Here is a 20785-nt window from a genome sequence, read left to right on the forward strand (position 1 = left end):
ACTTTTGTACAATTTATTTAATTCTCATGAAAATTGTAAAACAAAAGATAAGAAAACAGATTTATAGAGGTTAACTAACCTCCCACGGCTTGTAACTGTGAATGAAGATGAAAATCCAGGTTAATCTTAATTTTTTTTCAGTTGTGCTCTGCTGCATCTCATTTGAACCACGTTTTCCAGTTAAATGCGTTTTATCTTCATTGATGACGTGTTGAGTGTACTTTCTCACATCATTTCAGCCTCTTCTAGCGTTTCCACACCCTGAGATCATCTCTCCTTTGAGGTGTTTTATCTGTCAATCCCGGTTGAGAGAGCATTCGAAATAGTCATTCTGTTATTAGTTTGGCTCTTGTTATGCTACACTGCATTGCATTTTAAATATTTTATGTAAACAGTCTTTATTTCAGAATAGATTTTGAGCTCCCGAGGACACAGGTGTCCTGCACGTCTCTCTTTCTCAGGGCCTGGCGTAGTGTTCTCCCTGTGGATGACCGTGTTAACGTGTTCATGACTTCTGTGTTGTTAGATACCACTTCCTGGGGACAATGGAGCTCTGAGTGACACCGGGATCTTTCATGAGCCTGGATAATTAAACATGTAAAGGACAGAGATTGTAGTGATAAAAACAAAACAAAAATTCTATGGCATTTTTTCCAATTTCCGTAGCATAAATACTTCGCTAGTACCAATTTCAAGTTACCGATAGTTTGAGAGCCAGCTTTCCCAGCTCCTGAAAATTGAGCAGTTAGTTATGTGAACCAGCGTGAAATCCCCTTCTCCGGCACAGCAGTGCCTTTGGATGACCTGAGTTTATGTTGATAGGAGCCAATCTAAAACAATTAAAAACAGAGGAAGAACTTGTTCATAATCAACAGTGAGATGCTTACCGGAGAGCTGGTTCTTAGTCTGTGATTTCAGTAGTTCAGATAAAAGTCTGAAGTGCATTGCTAACGTTTTATTCTAGATTTTGATTTTAACACATTGTTAAAAGATTTTCGTCTTCTAGTATGAAATTCCCTCTAAAATCCTTCAGCACACAGGGGTTCAGTTTCCTATCTCCTCCTCCTCTTCTGCTCCTTTCCTTGTTTAACATTCATGCGAAAGATGAAAGTATTAGGTGTGAGAAGTGAGTTTTCGAGTACCTGGGCTATTTCCCATTGCTCCCCCAGGTTGTCAGGAGGGAGCCGGACCAGGAGTGGAGCAGCTGGCTCACGGCCTACACCCAAATGCGATGCCTATTTGCAGGTGGCGGCCCTCTACCGGCCCATCCCTTAGCAATTTTGATACATAGCAATTAACCAAACTTGCACTCTTTGGAATTTTAGCTATGAGTAATAACCAATTTTCACAATTTTTATTAGATTTGATAAATATGTTTTCTTTGAAACACTATTAAAATTGTCTATGGCTGTTTTTAGATATACTTAATGTAATATATTAACAGTAAAAGGAAAGAAAATATACATCTGATAAGCACAAAGTAATATTAATTAGAGAAATATGCCCTTATTGTTTTGGGCGTCTGTGGTCCAGAAGTTAGGTGAGGTACTTACTGTAATGTTCACAGCCCTTTGTTTCTCTGGAAGGGAAGGAAACAGTTCCACATTTACAAGATAGTATCTGATATTTTCTTCCATAAAATATATGAATCATTTTTTAAAAAAAATTTTGTATTGATGTTTTTGTAACATCTGTGCATAAGTTTACATACATAAGCATACATACATACATAAGCATACAAAAGGTAGTCAGATATCTACACAAACACACATGACTTTGTGTGCAATCCAATTTTAGGCACATATTGTTCTGCTCCTTGGCTTGTGCTGGATTGCAGGGATTGAAATAGGTTAGCAGGGAGACTGCTGGAGGCCTGTGAAATACCGGAACACAGCGAATGCTGTGGGTGACCTTCCCTAAGCTTCGTTTCCTAAGACTGCTAAGCGCAGTGTCCCGGATGAAGTCTGTCATGTGGCACGCCATCACGTTTTCCCAGGTAGGTCCTGATTACTTGCAGAGCTGACTCAATTGCCATCATTTTAAGTCATCATTTGAAATTCCTTGCCCACTCATTGATCAGAAGGCAGAACAGGCAGTTCCAACTGAAAATGAAGGCTCTTTGTTACAACAATTTAAATGTAGCACTCCTAAATATCACCATGTAACATTTGAGAAAAAAAAAGTCGTAACATAAAAATGGCTTAAAGAGTATACATGATAATATACAAGTACTGTGCAGGAATATGTTACCCGAATTTTCAATGCAGAATGGTGCTGCACATCTAAGGCAGTGGTTTGAGAATTCTTTTGTTTCCCAGAATTCATTACAGTGTCGTTTGATTATAACTCGCAGGAGTCAGCCAAGCAGTGCACAGAGTCTTGCAAAGAGGCTGATGTTTCTGTAGCTAAGAACACGCGGTTGTGCCTGCGGTTCATGGTGGAAATAACTCCTCTGCTAGAGAAATTCCTGCAAAGTGATGCCTGGATTGATCTTTATCTGCCTACCCAAATTCTTTTTTTTTTTCCCCTTTCAAATAATTTTTAATATGGTAGCTTCTCAGGATCATAGCAAATACATCATAATTACCACAATATAATTCTCATGAATTCTGTTAATGTTAGGTTAATGAAAAAACTGGAGTCAATGTAGTTCATAGATACAATTTTAAAACTTCTGTAATTCTATCATCCTTAAGCTATCTGGTTTAATTCTTGTCTTGTGTTAAGTCAAGGGTCTTAAGTAACTCAAACCTCGGTCATTCCCTCCCTTTTCACTTCAAGGCTGCCGTGTACGAGTGGTGACTATTTCATGGACCTATATTCTGTTTTTCTTAGAGTTGAAGCTGCTGAAAGGAATCTACACATTGCTAATGTTACCGAATTAAGATGAAGCTATTTTTTGTCCGCGCACACCAGAAAACCAAACACTGAAAACCATGGTCTCTCGTGCTGAGACAGCCAAACCAAGAGCCAGAAATGATGCTCAAATCCGGCTCTTGGCGTGGTATGTGTAGAACACATTTAAAAGGAAGGAAGCAAGGGAGGGAGAGGGAGAGGTGATTGTTTAACTAAGAAAGGCAAGTTGCTTATTTTTTTTTTAAGACTTATTTATTTTTATTGGAAATGCAGACGTGTAGAGAAGACAGAAAATTATTTCAGCTGCTGGTTCCTCCCCAAGTGGCAGCAATAGCCAGAGCTGAGTCCATCTGAAACCATGTGCTTCTTCTGGGTCTCTCCTGTGGGTGCAGGATCCCAAGGCTTTGGGCCATTCTCCACTGCTGTCCCAGGCCACAAGCAGGGAGCTGGACGGGAAGCGGGGCTGCTGGGATTAGAACCGGCGACCATATGGGATCCCGGGCGCGGTCAAGCGAGGAGGACTTTAGCTGCTAGGTCACTGTGTCGGGCCCAAGAAGTGCTTGTTTTTAAAATGATATTTGATCATTTGTTAAACATTTCTTCATGATTCTGTGTGCTTACGAAGAACTGCATATAAGTGTATAGATCAATGAAATTTTTAAAATTTTCTTATACTTATAACCAAATCCCAATTAATAACACAGCATTACTAGGTCCCCAAGAATTCTCATTATTTTGGCTAAGATCAAGTGTAACACTTTAATAAAAGCCAATCCAAGTGTGACACTTTATAATTTAATAAGGCAATATGTTTTCAGAGAGAACACAGTAGTCTTGGAATGAAAGAGAAATTGGGGGTGGGTGGGTGGGATTTTCCTCAGGCTTGTGTACCTGCCACAGGTCTGGAGTTATCTACAGTGACGTGACATGCCCTAGGGGCATTGTGACTGCAGCGCCTGAAGCCTGCATCCTCTTAGCAGTTCCCAAATACAGGGTTGGACTCTCGTGCTCCCTTGGTGAGAAAAACAGTTCTCCCGTCCCCACTGTGGTGGCAATCAGACGGGAAACATGCTACTTTCCTGAGAGATGTTTGCCTCATGATACCCAGCACTTTCTGAATTTTGCAATTCAAAGATTCAGCTTGGAAATTAGCATCTGTTAGTCCAGTTGGTAGAGCTTTTGTTAAGGAGAGTTACTATTTTTGTTCTATTGCGTACATTGTTTCCCATAAAGTATATGATTGCTCTGTAGGGTAGCTACAATAATATTCTCACTTTGTAATAAAGCAACTGAGAATTCTAACTGATACAGCTACTGTCACCGAACTTCCTCTTCCAGTACGGGGTGATTTAAAATAACCGCACAGTCAAATCACGCAGTTACGTTTGTTGAGAGGTAATATTTAGACATGGTTGTAGCGTTCATTTTCGATCTGTGTATGTTACGTTACTTCTTACTACTGCAACTGTCTTTTAATGGCTTAGCAATAGATTGGAAGAAAGGAGAGCTCTCTGAATTATTGGTTAATTTTTTCAATAGTAGTACTTTTTTTTTAAAAAAAGGATCCTTTCCCTTTTCCTAAGTGTAAATAAGCACAGGTTCTGATTACCTAAACTCCCACCTTGAAGTGCCGTTCATTCAGTCGAGGAATGCACTGCTTGCTTAATCATACTATCAATAAAAGTCAACCTAACCCGAAAGGAGAGCGTGTTTCCTGGGGCGAGAACGCAGCCAAGGCAGCATAGCCTTTGTAACCTGGGATTGGATCATGTGCTGTGGGTAAATTATCTATTTTGTAAGTTAGACCAAAGTGTGCTTGCTCACGTAGCTGTGAAAGCTGCCTTGAAAGCCCAGGAAACCTTATTATTCTAATTACCAGCAAAAGGAGCTGATAAATGAATGATGAGGCCAGGTATTAATGTCATTAAATAGACCTCGCTGAATTATTTATCCCCGAGTCTGGGGTTACAGCTCAGAGACCTGTGCATATTGTACCAGGGCTTGCTTGAGTTCTGAGACCTGGAGACAGGCTTACACTCTTGGCAGGCAGCTTTTACTGAATGCAATTCAAGGAAATGATATGAATTTTTGAGTCAGGTATTTGGTTGGTTAAGAGCTAATAGAGATTCCAAGTTTATTCCCTGGTGTTTATTCTTGGTTAGTTTTCTGCTCTTTCTGTTGGTTTGTTTTGCACTTGCGTCCATCATGCACACTTCATGTGTATCAGTGAACGGGTAACTCTGTATTGGGAATTTTCTTTCTGAACGTTGCTTTGTAATTGCACATTGAAAGATGTTGGTTTTCTGGTTGAGAAATCTGTTATCAGAGAGTAGGGGATTGGTTGATACTGATGGTTTCTTTTCCGGAAGTCATGCCAACTCAGGGCAGAGGTCAACCTTGGGAACAATGCGTGTTCTCGCACGGGGTCACTTTCTGCATCCTGGTGTTCCCTCTTGCAGACCAGACCTTCAAACAGGAAGAGAGCTTATTCATATCCTACCATCACCAGCTTCGGGGGATTAAGAATGTCTTACTAATGAAAAAATGATTATGGGCCATTCCACGGCTCCTGGCTTTTGTTTCAAATTCATCCTTAAAATCTCACTTGAGTTGAACCTAGGGTGGGTAGCGGAAAGCTAGGAGTGGCTTGAGTCATTGGCTGACCAGGAAAATTAAACTTGGTAACAGAGAAATCTCAAGAATGGAGGAAGATATAGAACATCAGGGAAGAGAGGAACTATATGCCTGTGAATATATCATGTAGATTGAAGTTTGAAACTTTATCTAAATTTCAGAGTAAAAATAGATGTTTTTTGGGTAGATGAGGGCATGATCCTTGAAAGAGAAATGGGAAATTATACCTAGCATTACGGGGAATTATTAGCAGTTAAAAAGATAAACATGTAAAAACTCGTTCATATTATTCAATGAGAGATTTATCGTAACTGACAGAAACTTTACTAATATCATATAGCTAGGATTCCATCCACCTGAAATGGCCAGACCGAAGTCAGGAGGCAGGAAGCCCATCCAGATCTCTCATGTGGATGCAGGGGCCCAAGAATTTGTGTCATCTTCTGCTGCTTTTCCAGTGCATTTGCAGGAAGCTGGCTAGGAAGCAGAGCATCCAGGAATCGAACTGATGCCCATACGGTATGCTGGCACTGTAGGTGGTGGCTTTACCCATTATGCCCCAGTGCCAGCCTCCAAAGTAGGAAATTAATAAGAATAGCAACTGTATTTTACACACAGGTTAGTGGTTAAGAAATACATAAACATAAGAGTATGGAAGAATGGAGTTCAAAGATAATTTAATTTTAGTGCAAAAAATAGAAATATATGCACACTTTCTGTTATATACATTTTACGAGAAATTGAAGACCTCCGTGTATGTATGATTTCATTTCATTATAAATTTATCTTCCAATTCCATTTTTTCCATGAACATTTTGGAATCTCTTCATATTACAATAAATATGACAATTTCTCTTGGAAAGGATGTGAAGTTTGCTTGTGAATGTGGCCTTCAGGACCTTTGTCACTTGTGACTTAATGTGCAGGATGGAGGCTGGATCATTACAGCACTAGCTGGGATTGCAAGTGGTTTTCTCACTGGGGTTGGGGAAGGCAGCGGGGTGCCGGGTGAGCGAAGTCTGCATCTTAAAGCTGCTTGTTTCATCTGCGAAGATCCACGTTCACTTTGGGTTTCTCGTGGACACAATTACATATCCGCAAAACCTGAAAACTGTGCTGTATGCTCAGATTGTTCTGAAATGTATCAATTATGATAGAGCAAATTTGTGGTTTCAAAACAAGTTGTTAGAAAAGGATTGACAGTGTATAACCTGTTTCATTACGTTGCTTTTTTATCTGTGATCTCACGTCATTCTTGCCATCATTTCAGCAGAGAGGGAAATAAGTTTCGGACCGTTTGTTTGCTAGGAAATTCTGATCTGTTAGAAACCACGCAGGGACTGAGAGGACCCTTGCCACCCCTTGTGTGAGTCCGTGCATGTCCTGTGTGGGTACACGGAGAGCACAGAAGATACCAGTAAGATCGCGGAAACAGGTCGTGGAGGCTGGGCCCACGCCCCTGCTCTGTTCACAAGCTTCCGTTCAGTACTTTACAGAATGCTTGCCAGGGCCCCTCTGCTTCCTGTGTTCTAATGCAAAATTCACTTTTCATTATGTGGATCTAAAATTCCAGCCATGAGCATTTGGCTTATAATTTATTTTTTAAAAATTCTTTATTTATTTGTTTATTTGCTTATTTATTTATTTAAAGGGCGAAGTTGTGCATCCCCACCCACCCCCTGACAGAAAAAAGAGAATGAGAATCTCCCTGCTCTCTTGCTTCCACTGACTCACCCCTCAGCAGCCAGTGCTGAGCCGGGCTGCAGCCATGAGCAGCAGCTCTGTTCAGGTCTCCAGCAGGAGTGTGGGGGCCCAGGGACTTGGGCATCTCCCAAGCAGAAACGTGGATTGGAAGTGGAACAGCTGGGACTTGAACTAGTATCCATATGGGATGCTGGCTTTATACTTAAAACAACTTAAGCTGCTACACCACAGTGCCAATTCTTTATAATGTATTTTATAATGTATTTTAAAATATTTGTTTGTTTATTGAAAAAGAGAAAGAGAGAAAGAGAGAGGATTTTTTCTGTTGTTTCACTCCCCAACCCCCCCACACTAGCTGCTGGAGCAGACTGAAACCAAGGAACCTGCACTCCATCCGTTCTCCCTCCGAGAGGCAGGACTCTAACTAGTCGGGTCATCACCTGCTCTCTGTCAGGGTCTCAGCAGGAAGTTGGGAATGAGCCGGAAGATGAATCTGGGTGCTCCAATACCTGTGGGCATTCTGAGTGGCATCTTGATCGTTTCTGTCAATTGCCTACTTCTATTTTTCATTATAGCTAATTTTTCATAATAGCTTTATTGAATATTTTAGGAGCTATAGAATGTTTCATGAATGGCTTTTGAGCAGTCTCCCCAGCACAGAGGTCATGTCCAGCGGGAGGGTGTCAGTCAGTAGGGCAGTCTGATAATGCTGCTTTGTGTTTGGAAGCTAACAGAGAAGTTTTAGGGAAGACCCGTGATGAAGGATGCAATCCAAAAGTCTGGAAATGACTTTGTGTTTAAGAGTAAGTTGATGTGGGAAATGCAGTTAGTAGGTGGTCCCCAGGAGTTACATCAGCCAGCTGCATTTCCAAAAGCTTTACAGTTAGATCAGGCACGTCTTGGGATCAGAGCGGTTCTCGGTGCCCTGGGACAAGTGTACACAGGACAAGTTGTTGCTTCCGGGCCCCAGGAGCTTATCGGGGATGATGAGTCAGAAATATTCCACCATGGTTCTGGTGTTTTAATGGCAGAATGTGAATGCATGCAAACACACAGGTGAGTAACAGGGCTCCACGTCCTAGCGTTGGTTAGGTTGGCATACAGGTGAGTGTGATTTCATGACCACTGTGTGTGGCAAAATCTGGAGTTTACCGTTGATACTGAAGAGTGTCTTACAAAAACAAACAAAATCCAGCAACGCCTGTGCTGAGGCTCCATTTTTACCCTTGTTAGTCATGTGTTGAAGGGTTGTCTTCTTGGCAGTAGTTGCCCTGTTCCCGTGGAGACAGCCAGGCTAGGGTTATCTGTTCTGCACCTTGCAGGTGATGTCTCACATGGGCGGTAAGCTGGCGGCTGACAGACCACCCACAGACTCGGCGGTCCAGCACTCCTTTATATCCCATAGCTCCAGGCGCTAGAGCTCCAAGGCCAAGGTGCTAGAAAGAGTACATCCCTTCAAAGGGCGCTAATTTAATCCCGAGAGCTTCACCTCATGACCTATATACCTCTTGAAGTCCCCACCTCCAAATACCACCACAGTGGGATTCGAGTTGAAGTATGGATTATGGGGGCTGGTGGTAGGGGGGAGAAACAGAGACATTCAGTCCTTTTTGAGGAATTAATGTCCTTCCTCCCTCTTCCTTCCTTTTTTTTTTCTTCACACGGACACAAAGACACTGACATGGTTACTGTGAATGTTTAAATGTTTGGGAACAATGTCAGAGTTTAAATTTTAACCCTTCGGGCCAGCATGATGGCTCAGTTGGCTAATCTCCACCTGTAAGTGCCAGCATCCCATGTCGGCACCAGTGTTTGTCCAGTTCCCTGCTTATGACCGGGGAAGACAAGCTGAGGCTGGTCTAGAGTCTTGGAACCCTGAACCTACGCAGACTACCTGAAGAAGCCTCTGGCTCTAGGCTTTGGGTCAGCTTAGTTCCAGCCTTGGCAGCCAACGGGGGAGTGAACCTGCGGATGGAAGGTCTTCTTGTCTGTCCTTTTCTTATAAAGCTGTCTTTCCAATAAAGATAAATAAATCTTTTTTTTTTTAAAGATTTATTCATTTTTTTGTTACAGCCAGATATACACAGAGGAGGAGAGACAGAGAGGAGGATCTTCTGTCCGATGATTCACTCCCCAAGTGAGCCGCAACGGGCCGATGTGCGCCGATCCGAAGCCGGGAACCTGGAACCTCTTCCGGGTCTCCCACGCGGGTGCAGTGTGCCAATGCATTGGGTTGTCCTCAACTGCTTTCCCAGGCCACAAGCAGGGAGCTGGATGGGAAGTGGAGCTGCCGGGATTAGAACTGGCGCCCATATGGGATCCCGGGGCTTTCAAGGCGAGGACTTTAGCCGCTAGGCCACGCTGCTGGGCCCGATAAATAAATCTTTTGAAACAATTTAAAGCCAATTGAATGTGAGATAAAGAGTATTCGTGTCCTCATTTTCCCGTGGTTCCCAATTGCTTTATAATGTGATGTTTCTGTTTTAAGTCATAATTGTTTTTATGAGATTAAATACCAGGTCAAAAAGCATGTTCTATGTCAGCTTGTCCTAAACTCTCTGCCCTATTTTAATAGGAATTCTCAGAAAAGAAGGAAAATATTTCAGAATAAATATTCTTACTGCCAGAATCTGGCATAAACTTCAGATTCAATTTGTGTGTGTGTGTGTGTGTGTGTGTGTGTGTGTGTGTGTGGCAGAAATGAGAAGAATTAAGGTTCTTTATTTTGACATTTAGCATAAATTCTTTGATTTTTTAATGACTCCAGTTGATGAATAAGCGAAACTAAAATACCTAGTCTTCCTTACTCTCAACATGAACTTCAGGCTATGAAATCTAGTTTAGCTCCACTTGTCAAAGATATATAGAAGATCCAAGGTTGCAGCTGTATGAAGTATAAATATCTTGAACCCCTGTATTCCATTAATCTCATCTGCTCTTACATATCACTTATTATTTTAGGGAAGCAAAAAAATTTGTGAGTGAAAATGAAGGCGCCCTTGGGAAAGGAAAAGGAAAACGGTGGTTTGCGTTTAAGATGATGATGGCCAAGGTGAGTGTCTGCAGCTCAGCCTGCTTCCTGGCACGTGGCGGTCCTGGGGCCGTGGGAGCTCCGTCCTGAAGGAGTGGAAAAACGCTCCACTGTCCAGCGTCAAGGCAGATGCACATGCCTTACCAAAACAGTGCATCTGTGGAATGAAAAATTGTGTGAGGATAGGGAGAGATTTAAAATGGAAAAGGGTCTTTTCGGGAGTTAAAAAGTAATCCGAGGAACAGGGATTTGTGATCGCTTTGGGTGGGAGATGAGCCGCCTTACAAACCGGAAGTGTGGACTTTACCAAAGTGCGTGGCTTTCTTTTCAGAAATGGGCAAAATTTCTTCGCGACTTTGAGAACTTCAAAGCTGCTTGTGTCCCATGGGAAAATAAAATCAAGGCAATCGAAAGTAAGTGTTGATCACATCTTATGTAGTAGAGAAGGCTGTGTTAGACAAATTTCTCAAAAGCTGACCGGAGGTCTTTTTGAATTTGTGAAGTGCTGAGTTGACTGAAGACTAAAACACACACACACACACACACACAGACACACACACATCTCCTGTGCTTCTTTGATCAAGGACAATGTTGACTCCATCAGTAGGCCCTACTGTAAACCAAAATAGCCTCAAGTTTTATGAATTCATGAACAGCAGTGAGATTCCCTCTGCTGGTTGGCTATACAAAGGCACCTCCTGTTTAGTGCAAATGCCCACCAAAGCTGAGACCAAAGCTGGGACCAATCCAACTGTACCAATATGTGCAGTAGGAACCCAAAATAGGATCCATCACCGTCTTCTCACGGAAGTCAAACCCAGCCATTCCTGTGTGGAGTGGGCGCATCCTAGTGGCATCCTAACTTCCAGGTCAGATGCCCACCTCGAGGTTCTCTTTCTGCCCTGATTTTCTGCCCTGCATAGGCAACTCAGTGTAGTGCGCAATGACAATGAGTCATATTGTTGGAAAGACAGATATTTTCTTTTTCCAATGCCCATGGCATTGAAAATACAACTCTCATGAATTTTATACTATTATGAAAGGAATAAAAAGCTTAAAAAGCCAACAAGTAGAAAATTTCTCTCTGTGTGTGTCTCTCTCTGTTTTTTATATAAATAAATGAAATTTCTAAAAAGAAATTACTACTTAAGAAAATGATTTGTTGAAAGGTGGAATGATGGAGAGCGCGCCAGCGAGTGAGCAGGAGACAGATCATCCGTTCGCTGGTCCGTCCCCAATGCCGGTGACAGCCAGCTTTGGGCTGAGGCCAGCAGCTAGGAATTTCATTTGGGATCCCCATGGGGGTATCAGGGGTCCAAGCATGGGGACCATTTTCCTGCTGTCTTTTCAGGTGCATTTTTAAGGTGCTGTATTGCAAGAGGAGTGGCTGGGACTGGAACCAGCACTCCAGTGTGGGGAACCAGCAGCACAAAGGGCAGCTTAGCTCACTGTGCCTCATTGCCAGCTCCCCCCAACTTGATTTTTAAATTCCTGAAGCAAACACTAACCATCCAGAACTTCCTATCTAGTATTCCTGTTGAGCCTTAATTTTGTATGGATTGTGTACAATGATGGAAAGTGAATGTATGCATATAAAAACCTATTTAGTTCAGCATTATAGGCTTAGAATAAGGCCTGTAAATATTTAAAATGTACAATAGAGTAATAAATCACTGTGAAACATTATAAAATTGTAAAGAAAAAGGGGTAACATTTGTAATAACTTTGAGTAAAATCTTGCCATAATATTATGTCTACGTGTGTTGACTGAGAACTGATTTTTTAGCTTTGCCTCTGGACCGAAGACCAGTTTTTCTTCTAGTTAAAAGCGGTGTTGATCACAGAATGGGAGGTGCCCTCGGGAGTTGGTATCGATAATGTTTCCCTGACATGACAGGCATGTTTGAACTACGCCAGTTCTCTCTCTTTATTACATGGCAATGAACTAAAATATCCCAGTTCATTAATTGCATCCCTCCTACACATTCCTGTAGCATCCCTTTTTTGCTTTATTTTCTGCTGAACATTTACCACTACCTAGAATCTAGTATACTTCACTTGTTAAAGTAGCCTCATTTCATTTCATGTTCATTTTTCTCAGTGAACATGAAAGCAGAGGGTTTTTTTTGTTTACTACTGGTTCTCACTTGACATTGATAGATATATTGAATAAAATTACAGATGAATGTTTCAGATGTCTAGTGTTTTAGGTTATAGAGGAAGGAGCTTAGATACACTAGGCATAGACGTTGTGTTTCAACTGCACAGCTAACATGTGGTACCTGGAGAGGCAGTGAGCAACGGAGGCCACTGCAAATGCAGCTCTCAAGGTAGAGCAAATTACCAACCTTGACTGATTTCCTACAGTCGGCCATCTAATAGTGTCGGAATCAAGAGTGGAACTCCAGTCTGAGTCTGAAACCCAGAGTGTCCAGTTGGATCCATTTATTAGGATAAGCAACTCCCCAGCTAATACTCGCTGTTTTTCTTTCTTGACTTAAAAACAGAATTGATGATTCCTAGCATGGTGATGCCATGGAGCCTCTATCATTGACGTGTCATGGAGTTCCCTGTCCTGCTAGCCTTATGAAGGAGTCATGTCGGTACTCAGGCTTACCCCGCTGCAGGCACATTATTGATTAACTGCCGCTGCACAGCGTGTTTTTCTGCAGACACTGAAATCTTGCATCTTCAGGAAATAATAATCTATACTGACTGTGTTGCCAACATTACTTTTGAAATCATAGATTAAATATTTTAATATCTGTCAAGCTGAAGATTACAAGTCTTTCTCAGAATTATAACTCATTTTTTCCCTAATAGTAGATCACAGCATCAAAATTGAAGTGGTAGACCTGTTTTTAAGACTAGAAATCGCCTCAGAGTAAACCTCATATTTCTCTGCTGGCCTGAGGACTCTTGAACATACAATTCATAATTGTCACATTTAATTCCCCACCTCAAAACTTGTTTGGGAGAAAAATTATGTTTCATAGCTTAGCTTAATAGCATGGTATTTGTATCGGTCTCAGGTCATTTAATTGATTTTTTACCATTTAGAAATGTTAAGACTGTTTTAATACATTAATTACTTAATGTGAAATGGAATTTAGGATAGATTAAAGGGAAAAAGAGGTTGATTTTTTTGAGTATCTTACAATGTATGGATTTTGTTGGGCTCAGCTTATGTATGTTAGCTGTAGCTGTTTCTTCAGATACACACTTTCATTACTTATTTATTATATAATATCATAGTTTATACTTAACTTACTTTTACGCTTCTAGCTGATGGAGTGTGTAGCATTATGGTTAACAAAGATCTAGATTTGGAGCCAAGCACTTGTAGATAAAGTCTGTCTGGCTCCAAGATTTACTATTGTTAAGCTGCCTGTGCAACCCTGACTCCATCATTTAGTGATTATGTAGCCCACAGGTCTGTGTCTACGTGATGGGGTACAGTAGTTTCGTTTCTTAAACAAGACAGAGGCTATAGAATGGGTCAGTAGCCTGTTCTTGGATTCTATCTCAGATGAAAGCAGCACAGTTATCTAGAGAAGGAAGTTCTGTTGTGACTCGATGGCTGAGATGACCAGCAGGCCACAAGTACACTGCCTTCAATAAAACATGATGAGTGAACCTGGCAGAGCCGGCCTTGGGTTGTCATTACAGGAGAACGCAGATAACAGCCGTGAAATGATCTGAAATCATTGGGAGCCAGGGAGCTGATCAAATGTCCTGGGAGGCGTGGGCCTGCCTTAGAACTTTTGCAAACAAACCATTGCACGTGAGCACAGAAAAGGGGGGTGAGCGTAACAAAACCATCCACTCTGAAAATCTTACACAACTTTGTCTCCTCTAGAGAAGCAATATCCCTAGAAATGAATCCAAGCTTCTCTTTTTCTCTTAAAGGCAGCTCTCAGGTTTCAACATCTCTTACCAAATATTCATTTAGATGTTCACTTCTTTTTACATTCCTAACGTAAGCTATTTCTGCCTTTTAAGAATGAGTCAAATGGTACCTGAAGAATAGACTAACTTCTGGGAATAGAGGCATTACTCTCATGGGAGGCTGGCCTCGTCTTGGTAAGTAGAGGCTGGAATTTTTTCTACTTGAGACTGCCTTCTTCAGTAACATTGTTCCCCACTGGTCATATTTCAGAGCCTGAGCACGTAAGAAAAACCAGCCACCAGACACAGCTGGTCGAACGAGACAGAACAAAGCTGGTGAATGAGATTGTTTACTTACTTTTCATCTTTTCTTGAGTCACTGAAAATGATAACTGGGAAGATTGCGAACGCTTCCAACGTGATACTGAGCCTTAAGTTATCCACAAAGAAATGCTGGTTTGTTTGTACATCAATGAGATCTCAATCTGAGACGCAGAATTCTTATCTCTTCATATCCCCTTATTCCTTCTCTTTCTCCTCTTCTTGTTTGCCCTCTCTTTGGGTCTTCATTTTGTGCCTTAAAAGCCTGATTTTATTCTTGGCTCAGTCATTAATTGCTGCAAGGATCACTTTACTGCTTACTGTTTGGTACACTTGCAAGTGAACAGAATATTCTTGTCTAGCGCATCCCAATTGGTTCCTCAAAGTTGAACTTTTTAAAAAACCATGTTCATGCTTCTCCGCCTCCAGCTCCAGTGCTTAACACCTGCCAGTGACTTCTCATTCCATTTTAAGTAAAATCCTCACGTGCTAGCTTGTCTTAAAAGGCCCTGCACAATGCGGGTTGACCTCTGTTCTTGCTCACCCGTCATCCATTGTATTCCAACCACAAGCCCTTAGTTTAGTCCCTCAACTGCTCCAACATCTCACATCTCCAGAATGCTTCTAAACTTGATTAATTAATTAGTTAATTAATATGAAAGTCTGACCAATAGAGCAGTGAGTGAGGGAGAAAGATCTTCCGTCATTTGCTCTTTCCCTAAGGGTTAACAACAACCAGGGTAGGGTCAGACTGAAGTCAGGAGCCAGGGTCTCCCACAAGTGCAGTAGGAACCCAGATGTTTGAACCATCATCTGTTGCCTCCTGGGTACCAATTAGCAGGAAATTAGACCAGAGGCAGAGGTAGGACTCAGTTGTAGACGCCAGGATATGATGCGAGGGTGTTCTATGCAGTGGCTAACCCTCTAACCACAACACCTGCCCCACGCCCTGCTCCTCCTTTTCCGTCTGATTAAGCTGCATGCGTCCCCAACTCTGCTTCTGACTCGAGCTCTGTGCTCAGGTGTCACCCTCTCTGATACCAATGCAAGTCCTCTCGAAACTTTATCTTCCCCTCTTCAGACCCATCTAGTCTTCATTACAAACACACACTAAGGTATCTTTAAGAAATATGTCAGGGAGAACACATGAGGCAGCTATACATGGAAGTCACATATTTTTTATGACAGAGTGAATCTGTCTTCTAGTTTCATGTCCTAAGATCGTTTTTAGCATCCTGGAGTATCCTGTGTGCTTGTAGTTTTCACATTCAATGGACCGTAAGTTTTGCTAGAGCAGCCACCCTAGCTGCTCTCCCTTTGAGGCAATTCTTGGCAGCAAGTTTGTGGTAAAGATGTGTAGAGTGCAAGGATGAATGAGCGTGCACATCTCTCCTATCCGTGCAGAATGCCGGCAACGAAGGAGAACAGCACGGAGTGGCCAGGCGGAACACCAGTGATGACTGACATGGGAATGTACTTGAAGAGGCATGGCTTGCCTGGGAGAGAGGGAAGAACTACGCTGATAATCCTAAGGGTGGTTATCTTCTCATCACTGAGTAGCTAGCACTTTGCCTGTGTTTGTTTATTTGTCTGTGTTAACTCACCAAATAAAATGGGTTTTGCTGATTGCAGTTGTAGCTGTGAAGCAAAAGGTAGTTCCCTGCAAGGATAAGTCACAGTTTCCACAGGTGTGTTCGCTGTGCTCCACGCCAAGAAACACAGGCATCGTGGCTAGCGTGTTCTGTTTCCGAAGAGAGCAACGGTGGGATATGCAAATGCCAAAAGGACTCGCGCATCTCAGCAGATTTGTTTTGGGGGTCACCAACATACGACTTTACTTTTGCTTTGATCTCTGCCCCAAGCCCTTTATTTTCTTTGTCGTAGGCCAGTTCGGCTCCTCCGTGGCCTCTTACTTCCTGTTCTTGAGATGGATGTATGGAGTAAACATGGTTCTCTTTATCCTGACCTTCAGCCTCATCATATTGCCAGAGGTGAGAAGTGACTTTTTGTTTTTACAGTAGGTGCTGCACAAAGTTTCTTATGAAAAAAAAACTGTCCTAGAAAAACTTGTATCTGTTCTTTCAGAGTAGAATTACTAACCCTTACATTCACCTCTTAGGACCCGAGGATTTGGGACAACATTAACCCGCAAGAGGGTACCTACGGGCCCGAGGTCCTGACCCTTGTCCCAATGTGTCCAAGCCTCCTGTGATACATAATGAGTGTTCTGTGTTTATGTAAATCCGTATTTTTATGTGGAAAAGTTCATGGTTTCTCTCAGATTCTTCAGGTGGTCCCTGTGTTAAGAGCCATTGCTGAAGGGGAAGCCTTGCCACCTTGCAAGTTGTTTTGATTTATTTTGCCAAATTTACTTTAAAAGAAATACTTCTTAATGGAATGTGAAACATTGGCTTTTCTATACTGAAGAGACATAAAATGAGCACACTTTGCTCCCAGATACCAACATGATCCACATACCCACACACATACACTCATAGTGGGGTGGGATAGTTGTAGGAATAAAATCAGGAGATAAAACCAAAAACAAAGCTTTGAACTGGTGTGGGCAAGAGCCTGGGCAAGGACAAAAAGCAAGCTGATGTGAGGCTTGTCTTTGTATGTTTATCCTAAGAAGTTCAGTTGGATTTTATTTATCCTACAGAGATACATTATTTTTACAAGGCACCATTCACAGTAGACACAACTTGATGTTTTGTGTGACTTTATCTTCATAGCTTCAAACCAGTGCACTTTTGTATTATGAGTCCTCGTTAGTATAACAGTAACAGCAGTGCCTTAGAGTCAAAAGGGGTTTTGGTTTTTAACAGTGCACAGGACTTGCATTTCTTTTGCTAACTGAGGCTCAAAGCAAAGTTGAGAGGCCTACATAGAAGGTTTTTCTTCCTCCAAGTGGAAACCAAGTCATTTCATGCTTAAGTGACTTCTGAACACCTCCAACTGAGTTGGGAGGGTGTGTGTGTGAGTGTGTGTGTTTCATTAAGTTATTCCGGAACCAGAACCCATGGTTGATCTTTTGCCCTAAGATTTCGCTCTGTAATTCGTTAGATTAGCAATCCCTCAGCAAGTTCTGGAAGGCTGTCTGGCCTGTGAGACACAGAGGATATTTATCAGAAGTCTTGTGAACTTTCACGCAATGCAAAATTGTGTGTGTATTCCATACATTTCAGAGTAACCCTAGCTTTGATTGTGCTCACCTCTCAGGAAGCATGGAACTCCTCCGCTGTGGTCACTGGGAGAACGCTTCCTGTCAGCTGCAGAAATCAATGGGGATTTATCAGCCACTTCTCTTTCCCCACACCATGCTGCCTCCTTGTGGAGGAAATGAAAGGCTGTCACTAACCCCTGTGAACTCTGACATTAAAGAGTGCCTTCCATGCAGTGGATGTAGTGAGTTTGCCTAATACAGGATGGCTTTAGACGGTTTTTTAAAGAGGTTTGTGTCAAATGTGAAGGGACATCCTATTTTCTGGGTGATGATGATTCGCTCCAGTGTGAGACACAGGCAGATGAGGATGGGCACCCTGCAGGTTAACCTTGAAGAGTTGCCTATGCTCATTCTGCTGCCAACAGCCACTGCCTTTTCCCTACCTCTTCCCAGCATTTGTGAGGTGTGTGTCCCTTTATCTTGAGTTCCCGTGTCCCTGACCAATCCCAACAATCTCTTCTGTCCTCTGTCCCCAGCTGAGGTAAGACAGTACACTTCTGCTCTGTTCAGACTCAGGAAGCCCAAAGAAGCAAAATGTTGCAGTGGAAGATGGTACAAAGTGTGTAGCAGGTGCAGGGCCAGCTTTTGAGCCCTTGCCCAAATTCTCCTTGTGTGCTTCAAACCATATTCATCCTCTTGCCTCAGCTCCAGGGCAGGAAGCTTCCGCCTCAAGCAGGATAAGCCACTGCTTGGCAAGCCCTAGGACCGGAGGGATACTGGTCACCCTTGTCACCAATGTGCTCTTTGTTGCCAGGGGCCGGCTGCCCCACAGTGCTATTACCCTTTTATGTGCTTCTGTCTTAATGTGGTGGAAAAGATTTGGGGGGCTTGCCTGAATTAGGGATGAACAGATAGCACAGTCAGATGCCAGTGTTCCCACTTACAGACACCTTCAAATTACACAATTGGTTTTGAGTCCTGCCCGCTTGACTTCAGGGAGAGAATTCTAGTGCTCTCAGCCCTGGGGTAGTCCCATCTGCAGATGGGCATAGGGAAAAGGACAATTTTGTTTTTGTTTGTTTTTTTCTGAAGAGGTCACTTCTCTCCTTTTCAGACTTGCTGTCCTGGCTAGTCGGGGTGGCGGTGGGGCTTCCTAGCCAGCCAAGCTCTTGGGAAATGTGGGGGTCCAGTGCTGGTGGTCCGCTGAGCTGACAGGGTAGGGTGCCTAGTGTTCGCTTTGTTCTGAACTCTGGATTTAGTAGTCAGTTCTCAGAAAATGGACCCCACATGCAGACTCCGAGTCCGCATGAAGAAGCTTCAGAAGTGCTTTTAAACAAAACCATTTGTGTTCCCATGTGTGCCTCAGACTTTGTTTCTAATTGTTAATGCTTTCTTTGCTTCCCCTTTTAGTACCTTTGGGGTTTGCCATATGGCAGCTTACCCAGGAAAACGGTACCCAGAGCTGAAGAGGCGTCGGCAGCCAACTTCGGTGTGCTGTATGATTTCAACGTAAGCTCCCCGCACAACAGTGTTGGAGGAAGAATGAACTTTCTCTCACATTGTTTTGAAACTCTGCATCCTGATCTGCCGTGTCTGGCCAAGACATCCTTGCCTATCTTTTGTTGAGAAAGGAATGAAGGAAAGATATATATATATATATATATATATGCATATAAATAGGAATAAGGTTTAGGACTGTGATGATGTGATTAGAAGGGAATTATAGACTACTGAATGAAAAAGTTCAAAGACTTGCAGCAAATATTCTTATCTCTGGATTTGGGAAAGAACAATCACAGCATTTAGACATGCATTTTTTTTTTGGAAAATCTGGCAGTGTTCTTAGGGATACAGAATTTAATATTTCATATTAGAATCTTAACTTCTTAAATAAGCCTTCACTTTATTATTGTTATTCAGTAGTACCAAATAAACCTAAACAAAAAGCCTTAAGAAATATTAAATTCTGTTTTTCAGATAATACTGAATACTAATTCACTATAGTGAAGAGTTCTTCTATCACTCTACTAAAATGATCACCACTCCATTAGTACAACAAAGATTTACTCCTGCCTGTTAAAAAATAATTTGGAAATGATTCAAGGTCTTGACAACAGTGCACTTCCACATGTGCCTTGATGTCTTCTTCTGTTTCTCTCTTTTTTTCTTTTTTAAATGTTTTTTAATTTTCATCACAGAGGTCTTACCCACTGCCTTTGAAATAAGTGACCAGATGAGAAGTTTTGGGGAGCTTGAGAGTGGAAAAGAAGCGAGGTTGGAGGATACCAACTGAGAGTAAAGCTTATTTAGACTATAACATAAGTGAGGAAGAAGCTGTTGGCTTTCCTACTTACAGGGTTGACATGTGTGTTTCATGGTTATTCTGATTCAAATGCTTATCTTCCTAATTGTGAGCTTCCTAAAGAAGGAATTAGGTCCGCTACATCCTCCTCTCAGCCCCTGATCTACTCACTCAATGGAGGCTAAATGAATCTTAATCACTGATGATCCTGAGTTGACAGGAGGGTTTGTAAAGCCTTGAGATAAGAACTACAGAAATCAGTTTATGTGATCAGCATCAGAGCATGCTGACGTTAAGGTTGCTCATCTCTGAACAAGTCATGAAATCAGGGTAATCCTACTCTGTCGGTCAGACTTTTGAATTTGACATTAGTTTACGAAGGATAAGCATACACTGGTTTTACAAAGATGGGATAGCTCTCAGCCTCATCGTACTCATGTCAATGGAGGGCCATAGGTAGGCAACTCGTTCTTAATATGGTGTCCATAATATCATTAGCAACAATAAATGAAAGAAAAAAAACCCGAGGAGCCCTGAGCAACAGATCATTAATTTTGCCTGGGAGGGTTTGAGTTAATTAGGGGACATGATTTCTGGATTCAATTTTGTCATTTTTTTGAGACCAATGTTTAGCAGTTTTATTGAGGCATAATTTAAAGGTATAAAATTCACCCCATGTAAGAGTATACACTAATAAATTTTAGTAAACATATGTGGCCATGCAGCCATCATCACTACCCAATTTTAAAACATTGCGCTCACCTCCCTTGAAGTTCCTCGGTGCAGATGCAATTATTTCTTCTTTCAGTCCTACTCTCCATCAATTGTCAGTTCACACTCTGCTTCCAGTTTGGTCTTTTCTACAGATACATCTCATTGTGTA

At 42.1% G+C, this 20785-nt stretch overlaps 1 protein-coding gene across 1 annotated transcript in view; it reads left to right on the forward strand.

The window, feature by feature from the left end:
* The window catches only part of TMC1 (transmembrane channel like 1), a 79703-nt gene that overhangs the window by 12728 nt on the left and 46190 nt on the right, over window positions 1-20785 (forward strand). Inside the window, exons 6-9 of the mRNA XM_058657300.1 lie at window positions 10156-10246; window positions 10557-10638; window positions 16319-16425; window positions 19011-19109. Of these exons, the coding sequence (XP_058513283.1) occupies window positions 10156-10246; window positions 10557-10638; window positions 16319-16425; window positions 19011-19109 (379 nt within the window). The remainder of the gene's footprint in view (window positions 1-10155; window positions 10247-10556; window positions 10639-16318; window positions 16426-19010; window positions 19110-20785) is intronic.

This window comes from Ochotona princeps, chromosome 31, assembly GCF_030435755.1.
Source record: "Ochotona princeps isolate mOchPri1 chromosome 31, mOchPri1.hap1, whole genome shotgun sequence".
Classification (NCBI taxonomy): Eukaryota; Metazoa; Chordata; class Mammalia; order Lagomorpha; family Ochotonidae; genus Ochotona; species Ochotona princeps.